Source organism: Halichoerus grypus, chromosome 14 (genome assembly GCF_964656455.1).
Source record: "Halichoerus grypus chromosome 14, mHalGry1.hap1.1, whole genome shotgun sequence".
NCBI classification, from domain to species: Eukaryota; Metazoa; Chordata; class Mammalia; order Carnivora; family Phocidae; genus Halichoerus; species Halichoerus grypus.
The window spans coordinates 58333855-58344220 of NC_135725.1; the positions used below are offsets into that span (position 1 = coordinate 58333855).

At 45.7% G+C, this 10366-nt stretch overlaps 1 protein-coding gene across 1 annotated transcript; it reads left to right on the plus strand.

Moving 5' to 3' along the window:
• The first annotated feature begins 434 nt into the window (after positions 1-434).
• Positions 435-3954, plus strand: SPATA31G1 (SPATA31 subfamily G member 1). The gene has a single exon (XM_078062205.1). The coding sequence runs from the start codon at positions 445-447 to the stop codon at positions 3952-3954; it is 3510 nt and encodes a 1169-aa protein (XP_077918331.1). The 5' UTR covers positions 435-444.
• Positions 3955-10366: the final 6412 nt, after the last annotated feature.

A 10366-nucleotide genomic window follows, 5' to 3' on the forward strand; every position in this document is an offset into this window, starting at 1 on the left:
AGCTGCCTCCAGAGTCCAGGGAATCTGGTGACACTATTCTTGTTCATGGTTTGGCAGATCCGGAGGTGGTGGCAGCTTGGGAAGTGGCGACAGCTTCAACCCTGGTACTCTGGGGACATGATGCAAGGCAAGGTGGGTGACATGGATGTGCAGCTAGGTGAATGACTCTTGATACCACATGTAAGTTCAGGTAAAACATCATTGACATGGAATGACTGTCATTGATGAGTGACCATGGATACCAGATTTGAAGACAGGTGGGTGATTACTGACCCTAGATGTTGTTATGGTAGGGAATGCTGATCTCCAAATATGGGCTGGGTAATGGCCCAGATGGGTAAGTGACTACTGACCACAGATGTGGGGCCACGTGAGTAACTTCCCTCTGGATGTGGAACAGAGACTGAGGGCTTCATGACACACCTTGTGTCTCTGAAAGGTTTCATGCCTGAAGTAGCTTTCTCCACTCCCCAGGGCCTACCACTTCTGTACCGTGTGGCTTTCCTTGATCACCTGTGGAAGCAGAAGTCAGAGGAGGAAGAAGAAGAGGAGGAAGAAGAGGAAACATCTCTGGATCCACTGAAGCCATGTTCTCTTCCCAAAGAAGCTCCTATTGGAGAGCAAGCCACCACAGTCCCATCTCAACCATCCTGTGGTTCTGAGGACCTCCACAAAGCCATAGGGACACCAAAGCAAGTACATACACAGACCCCAAGCCCTTCCAGATCCTTCCCCACCTTTCAGATCCTGACCAACCTGCCTGTGAGGCACAAAACAGAATCAGGAAGCTATCTACATCAGAGAAAAAGCCAGCTCTTCTGGGGTCTCCCCTCTTTGCACAGTGAGTCCTTGGAGGCCATCTTCCTGAGCTCAGGTGGCCCTTCTCCCCTGAAGTTGTCTGTTGGTCCTTTTGTCTTCTTCAACAAGCTTGCCTTCCTGCCTAAGTCCAATCTGCTGCTTCCCCAGTATTGCTCCCCAACTCAGCCTCCTACCCATGAAATTCATACTACAGAAGACCTGGAACGGATGGCCCTTGATCCTCAGCAACCTCCTCCTCCATCTTCCCCTTCTGTCCCATCACTACCCTTCCATCTTAAGTCCTTTCCCATGGACCACATGGGAGTCCTATCTGATGCTAAGGCACATACACAGTGGCTTATGCAGCAGAAAGAGGTCCCTTGGGTCTCTGAGGATCAAGCCCTGCACCTACAGCCTGAACTCCAAAGAACCAGACCCTCCAAGCTCTCTCCGTTATCTGAGGTCTGGTGGGATGTGCCACAGGATCCCAGCCTCCAACAACACATTCTAGATTCACTCTCTGCCTCTCTGCTGTATCCTTCTAGCCTTCTGGGAGTCCTGACAAGGTTTGAGGCCCCATGGAGAACTATGGGGCAAAATGAGGACCCCAAAGCCTCTGAGCCTGCAATGCCAGCTCCCAGCCCAAACCTGGCCTCCCTTTCAGAACTCCAGGAAGTCAGCCCTATAGAAGGCCTGCCTAGATCTAAGGCCGTCTGGGAAACCACAAGGCAAAGAGAGTATCCTCAAATCTCTGAGGCTTCAATCCTGGTCCCTTGCCAATCTGTAGACCCCATGACACAGACACAAGGAACTAGCCCCCTGGGAGTTCCACCTGGATATAAAACTCAGTGGAGAACCACAGGACATAAAGAGAGTTCTCAAGCCTTCGAGCCTCCAATGCCAGCTCCCTGCCAACCCTCAGATGCTCTGTCAGAACTCCAGAAAGTCATCCCTGAAGGAGGACTTTCTGCACCTAAGGACTTCTGGGAAACCATGAGTCACAGAGAGAGCCCTCAGACCTCTAGGTCTCTGATGCCATGCCCTTGCCCTCCCCTAGGTCCCCTGCAAGAACTCCAGGGAGGAAGTTCTCTGGGAGATCCATCTAGATATAAGCCCCAGTGGGGACACAGAGAAAATTCAGGAAATCTGTGGGCCTTTAAGCCCCCAGCCCTGGACCTTAACCCAGGGCTCTATGGAACCAGCCCTAAATGTGTCCCACCAAGATCTGAGACTCCATGCAAGGGCAGGCAGAGTAGAGAAAATCTTTGGGTCTCTGCAGACCCAGTTTCTTCTCCTAGGCTACCCTCATCTTCTCTGCTGGTGTCCCTAGGAATGAGTTCCCAGGGAACCTTATCAGAGTCCAAAGCTTTGGGGGGGCAGAGAGAGAACCTCTGGACCTCTGAGTCCCCAGCCCCTGCCCACAGCCTATCTCTAGCTTCCATTCTAGAACTCCACAGAATCAATCCTATGGGAGGCCTCACTAGATCAGAAGCTGCATGGAGGGACACTGAGCATTCTAGGAATTCCTGGGCTCCTGAGCCCCCATCTCTGGCCTTCAGCCCACCCACAGATCTTATATTGGAGCCCCTCAGAGCTAGCCCCATGGGGGTCCTGTTTGATTCTGAGGCTAGATGTGGGGACATAAAAAGGAGAAAGAACTCCTGGGCCTCTGAGCTCCCAGCTTGCAGCTTACCCCAAAACCCACATGGAGCCAGATCCTTGGGTGCCCTGTCTGACTCTGAGCCTACTGGGGGGAACAAGAAGCAGAAAGAAACCTGTTGTATTCCTGGGTCCCCACTGTGGGGCCCCAGCCCACCTCCAAACTCTAAGTCAAAGTTTCACATAAGCGAGCCTCCTGGAGACCAATGTACCTGTAAGCCTAAGGGGGAAGCAGTGGAGCAGAAAGACAACTGCAGGGCCACTGAGCTCCCATCCCCAACCCCCAGCTCTCTCTCTGCTCCTCTACCAGATCCACATATTGACCTTGAGTTTGTATGGAGGAATGTGCAACCAAGAGGGATCCCCCAGGCCTCCAGCCCTCCAGCAGTGGATCCTGTGCAGGCAATACCCTGGCCTGCCACCTTAGCTAAAGCTCTGAAGACTGAGCCCAACCAGCCTGACTTACCCAAGAGAGAACTGTTCCCAGGGGCTAGGGCAGAGACTCCATCCTCCCAGGGAGAGGCTGTCCCAGAGGTGCCCCCCAACTCTGGGATCCAGGCCTGGCGCTGGAGTAGAGAGTTGGAACTCAGGCTGAAAAAACTACAGCAGAGCCCTACTTCCAGATCCCCTGACCCAAGTCAATTGTTTGGCAGCTCCCCTGCCCTGAGCTCCACAACTCCAGGCTCCTGGAGACTCTCTTCCTGCCCCCCACAGCACAGTCATCCCTCTAATTTGTGCCCCCACTCTTCAAGCTGTCATCCCCCGAAAATTCACAGCACAGTAGCTCAGCCTGTCCAGATCTCCCACTGTTATCACTCCCACTCTTCTTCCCAGCCTCAGCTACGAGGGTCTGGCAGGACCGAACAAGGGTCTGAAAGAGAGGAAAGAATGAAGATGAAGATGGTAGCCCAGGTCTCATCCCAGGTGCCATGTGTTCCCATGGAGACTGGTGAGAACTGCTCAGACCTGAGTAAACCCTCAAACCCTGAAGTTCCGGCCTTGGGCAAGAGACAGAACAAGGCTTCAGCCCTACCTTCAGCCAAAAAGAGAGAGAGCCCCAGGAAACCCAAAGCAGGAGACCACAGAAGAGGGGATGCAAGATTGGGGTCATCCACAGTTACAGGGAAGAGCCACCCAGCCCAGGCCAGAAGACTGGTGGAAGCCCCTTTAAGCAGACTTTCCCAAAGACCTCAGCACAAAGACCAGAGCTCTCGACACACTGCTCTCCCTCAGCAGCTTCACTCTAAGGCTGCAGGTCCCCAAATTCAGCGAGGAGCAGGGTTGGGAGCTGGCGACATCCTGATCCCTCAACATTCTAAGCACTGCCCTTGGGCCCACATGGAAAAGCATTTCTCCTCCCCCACGCCTCAGGTTCCCCTTACCAGGCGTCTCCAAAGAATGTTAGCCAAGTTTCTGGTTAGCCATGGCCCCTGCCAACCAAAACCAGTAAGAAGAGGAAAGGCTGGTAGTACTGGCACCCAATACCCCAAGACTTGAAGCCAAACCAGCTGTGGGGTGGGTAGAGAGGAAATCCTAATAAACTAGGTGAACTAGACAAACCCCTCTCATGTTGTATTTGGAGTCTGGGGTACTGGGAATGTCAGTTCCCTATTAACTTCTGCTATAGCTGTATTCCCTCAGGATCAGAGAAGTACAGAGCTCCGGATTTTGCAGGCTTAACTTTTCAAGCCCTTCACAGATGATCAGCCTGGAGTCCACACATCCCTACTCTACAGGGGGAGGCTGTAAGGCCAGAACAGAGTCCAATGCTACCCTTGAGAAAAACTTCACAGCAAGTGAACCGAAGAAAAATACATCCATTCACATGAACACAATTGGTCTGAGTCTAGGCAGCTGTTCTCGGTCCTTGGTATAGTCCCCTTCTTCACCCATTTGATCCACAAGTTCTCTACGCTTTTGACCATTTCTTCTCAGCTCTGTGCTCTTTCTCTCGAGTCAGTTCATCCATCCCCAACACCACAGAAACAAGTGCCTTTTCCTGTGTTTAGTGGCCATGTAGATTTCTTCTATAATTGCCTGTTCATATCCTTTACCCATTTTTCTACCGCTGCCCTAACAAATTTACCACAAAACAACACAAGTTTGTCAGAAGTCTGACATGTCCCATGGAGCTGAAATCAAGGTTGGCAGGGCTGCATTCATTTCTGTAGGCACTGAGAATTCATTCCTTGTCTTTCCCAGCTTGTACAAGCTGCCCACATTCCTTGGCTACTGACTGTCTTCCTCCATCTTCAAAGCTAGCAAAGGCAAGTCAAGTTCTTATCACATCACTCTGCTCTCTTCTGCCTCCCTCTTCAACTTTTTTTTTTTTTTAAGATTTTATTTATTTATTTGAGAGAGAGAGAATGAGAGACAGAGCATGAGAGGGGGGAGGGCCAGAGGGAGAAGCAGACTCCCCGCTGAGCAGGGAGCCCAATGCGGGACTCCATCCCAGGACTCCAGGATCATGACCTGAGCAGAAGGCCATCGCTTAACCAACTGAGCCAACCAGGCGCCCCTCCCTCTTCAACTTTTAAGGACACCTGTCATTACAATGGGTCCATCTGGCTAATCTGAGATACTCTTCCTCTCTTAAAGTCTAACTATCTTAAGATTAGCAACCTTAACTCCAACTGCAATGTTTAATTCCTTTGCCATGTAAAATAATATATTCACAGGTTCCAGTAATTAGGATGCAGACCTCTTGGAAGGGCCTACCTACCACAGATATAATCCTATTATGTAGGCTGCAAATATTTTCTCCCAATCTGTAGCTTAATTTCTAATTTTGTTTAAGGTGACTTTTACTGTACCAAACTTGAACATTTTTATGTAATTAATCGACCAACATTTTCCTTATGACTTCAAAAATACTTATTTCTGGCACTTTTACAGTAAGTTTCATATATTTGTTTAGATTGTTACATTTTGAGTATGGTTATGATATGAGAACCTAACTAGACCCCCACCCCAAAATACAGGTCCACCTTTACCAATACCATTAAAAAAAAAAAAAATGTCTTGAACTCATCCCATTAAGTGCCATATTTCAAAATATGGGTCATTTTAAAAGCATCTCTACCTAGGCTTCAGATCCACGTATCCAATAGCCTACTAGGTATCTCACATTCAACTTGTCCAAAACTCATTTTCCCTTTAACCTTCTCCTCCAATGTGCCCATTCCTATTGAAGGGTATCACATCCATCCCAATACTGAAGTCAGAGCCTGTCATCCCTGACTCCTCCGTTCCCCTCACTTCCTAATCTAGTTGTCAATTATAATCCTGTCAGTTAACTTATGAAATGTATTGCAAATCCATCTTCACCTCTCCATCTCCACCATCACTGTCTTAGTCTTAGTTCAGTTATTTCTCACCAGACTGGTTGCCCTATTCTTTCTAATCCATCCTCCACATGGTTACAATTCTCTGGAGGTCAACTGACCCAATCTCTTCAACAAGTGTCATAAAAGTTTGAATAAAGGAACATAACAGATGCAACCAGTGGTCCTAGACTGGATATTGGTTTGATCAAAACTGTAACAAAACCCACTGATAAAGGTCCTTAAAAGAGAGATTAAATTCCTTTTGCATACACACACAAAAAATAAAAAATTGTGAATGACATATTCCGATCACTTGGGAAGTTGAATGTGTTATGAGTATTAGATTAAATGGAAATTTACTGAAAGGAAAAGGTAGAGATGGACTTAAAAAAGAAAGAAAGCAGTAGATCTCATTTCGATTTAAAAATACTGCATGTAGACCATAAGGGTATAATGGACAAAGGCCACTCAGCCAAGTGGGACCAACTTCTTCCTGTAGCAGAATAGTACGCACGCCCCATCTGTTATAAATGTAAACACGTTTCTGATTAAATATATGCCAAGGATGGTCATGAATCTCCTATGTCATCCCTAACTTCAAAATTTTTTGTTAGAGGGACTGATTGCTCTAATTAATTAACAGTAGAGACTGTTAACAGTGAAGACTCAGTATTATAACAAAGTATATTTGTTTCAGGATATAGAATCTGAGATTCTATTTGTTACATAAATTTCTTTGTTCTGTCAAAGTATAATTACCAAACCCTTTCTTGAAATATGAATCAATGATTCCATCACATGTAAGCATGTGATTCCATGAACATTTTAAAGAAAGTATTAAGACTCCATCTTAATCATTCTCATACAAAAAAACAATACCACATAAATAAACACACATGTACATACATGCACAGAAAGATACGAACTAAAGTTATTAAGATGATGATCTCTGGGAATATTAATTTTAAAAATGTGCTTATATATTTTTAAAGATTTTAGAGAGAGAGAGAAAACACAGGGAGGGGGAGGGGGAGAGGGAGAGGGAGAGGGAGAGTCCTAAGCAGACCCTGCACTGAGGGTAGACCATCTTATGACCCTGAGATCACAACCTGAGCTGAAACCCGAGTCAGAAGCTCAACAGACTACACCACCCGTGCCCCATAAAATTTTCTTGTATTTTTCTAAAATTCTACAATATACATTACTGCTTCTATAAAAATGAAAGGTTTTTAAAATGTGAATTGTCACGCCTGGCTGGCTCAGTTGGTAGAGGGTGCAACTCTTGATCCCTGGGTGGTGACTTTGAGGTTACTTTAAAAAAATAAAAAGTGAATTGTCTACGCACAATGCACATATGGCTGACAATATTACGTACACTTGGAAATTGTTGAAATTTTTTTTGCCACAGTTAAAAAGGGGGCGGGGGGGGAGTAAATTGTCTAGCACTGAAATTTGTCACTTCCTGCCTAAATTGCCCAGAAAACCCACAACTTTAAAATGAACTTCACTTGGGGAGGCGCCTGGGTGGCTCAGTTGATGAAACATCTGACTCTTAATTTTGGCTCAGGTCATGATCTTGAGGTCATGGGATCAAGCCCCATGTCAGGCTCTGCAATCAGCAGGGAGTCTGCTTGAGTTACTCTCCCTCTCTCTCTCTCTGCCCCTCCCCCATTGCACATGCGCACACGCACACATATTCTAAAACAAATAAATCTTAAAAAAAAAAAGTAGCAGGAAAAATAATAAATAAATTTCACTTGGGGCACCTGGCTGGCTCAGTCAGTAGAGCACGCGACTCTTGCCTCGGGGTTATAAGTTCAAGCCCCATGTTGGGTAGAGAGAGTACTTAAAATCTTTAAAAAAATAAACTTCACTCCTAAAGTTCATGACGTGGTTGACCTCTCCAAATACACTCCCTTGCTAGTCAACCTGATGCTTCTTAAGCATGCTCTGTATTTTCTGACTTCTGTGCCTTTTGCACAAACTGCTCTCCCCTACTTCTCCATGTCAAGTCTCCCACTTTCCTTTAATGCCCAGCTCAGACTACCTCCAGAGCCTTCTGATTCTCCTGTCTTGGTACGGTTTCCCCTTCCTTGCAGCCCCTAATTTGTACCTTGTTGACAGCACCAGTTTCCTGATAGTACGGCTATCAAGTCCCTAAAAAAGCTGAGGTTCTATGAGGTCAAATCCACATTCCCAATCCAGTGCTCTTTTCATTCTACAATATTCCCTCTACTTCATATATATTAGTTGAGAAAAACCGAAGATACATGCTGTCCCTCTATCTCCTCTGTCACTCATCTGTTCCAAAGCTTTATTTATTAGCCCAAACCTGTCTAGAGGGTCTTGCTCCAAAACTCACCACCTGCTGGCCAGGAGTGGAACTGAAGTTATTTTCCCTCTTCCCACCTACCCCACCCCCAAATAATCTCAGACAGTGCAATTCTTTAATTTTTTGGGTTAATTTTAGGTAGGTTCCATGCTGACGGTGGGATTTGAACTCACAATCCTAAGACCAAGAGTTGCATGCTCCACCAACTGAGCCAGTCAGGCGACCCAAACACAATTCAATTCTAAATTTCTACTTGACACGAGGACATTTCATGAGTCTATGCATATCTTTTTAAGGCCTCAGTGGAAAAGAATAACAAACCATTTAACATTTGCCTCAGTTCAGTTGAATTAATGATTGGCAGACCTGTGTTTTCACGGGCATTGTGTGACTAGACTCTCAGGGCAACTTGGGAGATCAGTATCTTGGATCCAAATATATCTTGGGGTGCCAGGTAGTTCAGTCAGTTAAGTGTCTGACTCTTGATCTCAGGGTCATGAGTTCAAGCCCTGCGTTGGGCTCCATGCTGGGTGTGGAGCCTACTTAAAAACAAAAACAAAACCCAAATGTATCTTAAGATGTTAGGTTTATAGTTCCATCTTTGCTTTTGCATCTGCAGTATGTTGCTGATCCCCTATAACCTGTTTCATGCCATATTCTTGGTTAGAAATCCATCTCCAAATTGTAGCACCTATCCTATGGGAGAAGTGATTAGCTACAGTAAAATTATAAAATCCAATTTCTTTCTGGGAACACTGGAAGGGAAAAAATGGGACTGCCTTTATGACTTGCCTCTTGGTTTAGGTACGCAGATGTCTGCAGGTGTTGACAGTTCCTCACACTCCTTTCTACAGTTTACAAAACACTGTCAACCACTTCATCTATCAGAGGCCCCAAAGAACTAAGTGCCTTGTTAAAGCTACACTGCTATAAGCTCAAGTGCCAGAACTAGAACCGCGCCTCTCACTTGTAAGTCTGTTCCTTGGTTTTCCCTAAAGGATCTACAGAGCTCCAAACTGTTCCTTGGTTTTTCCAAAGGATCTACAGAGCTCCAAATGTCACACACTTTGTGTGACACGTAAAAGCGAAACAATCACTCCCAACACCAATTTCTCACGTTATCAACCAGCATCTCTACACATTCTGTAGGAAAATACCAATACCACTTGTCTTCTAATCTGTTCCTACAGCTTGATGCAGAGGCACCAACCGAATGTCTTTCCCCCAAAAGATCTTGTCTTTGGCCCACAGTGAAGTTAGGCTGCCAACCCACAGGGATGAGCCATATGGATAACAGAATAACAATGTTCAAAGTGGAAACAAGACTGAAGGCTAGCCATCAGGACACCTAAATGGTGGGAAAACCAGAAGACGATGAAAGACAGAATGTGGTAGAGAAAGTATCATGGAAAATGAGGGCATCAACTCAAATTTCCAACGTGCAAAAATCTCTATTTCATAGCACATGAATTCCAAATGCCCCAGTTTCATCAGCCAGTATAATTATCTTGTGTCCTTGTAGATTATCTATCTTTGTAATCCGTACCAGCGACTGGTGTTAGTACTAGGAAGACCAATAAAAATTTGGGGATTATCATCTCTGAACCATATTCCTCTCTGGGTAAGGCATCACAGTACTGATCCCAAAAGCACTAAGTGATTATGTTGGTACGTGTTGAACAAAAAGGATATTCTATACCTGGACATGGACAAAACTATGCAAGCAATCATCTGAAAAAAGGTGAGCAGGGGAGGATGTATAGAAAAAAAACACATCCAATACTAGAATTTTATATTAGAAAAAAAACTATTTTTTTTATAATACAAATTATATAAAGGTGGACATAACTGTAAGTGATCCTCAACCAAAGAATAAATGTTTAGGACTTTTTAGATGCCTGTAAAGAACATCCACCTCAGACGGAGATTCTCTTTCTGCAACCTTTAAGATTTTTGGAAGGCACCCCAATTCAGTCCTTGGTCAGGAAAAGAGAGCTCTGCAGCCTAACCTTACCATCCACATCAAACACAACTAGAGCTCCATCAGGCAGGCTGTACCCCCTCCCCTGCAGGCCTATTCAGTGATAATACAGACATGGGGCAAGGTGGCAGTTCATACTGCTGTTAATCAGAAGGGGAAGAGGGTGCAATCTTATTTTAATTTTTCACATTTGAAGAGTGCCTTGACAGTAAGGGGTAGCCCAAGGCCCTTCCCAGGAAAAGAAGCAGGCAAAGGGGCCAGGACTCAGGC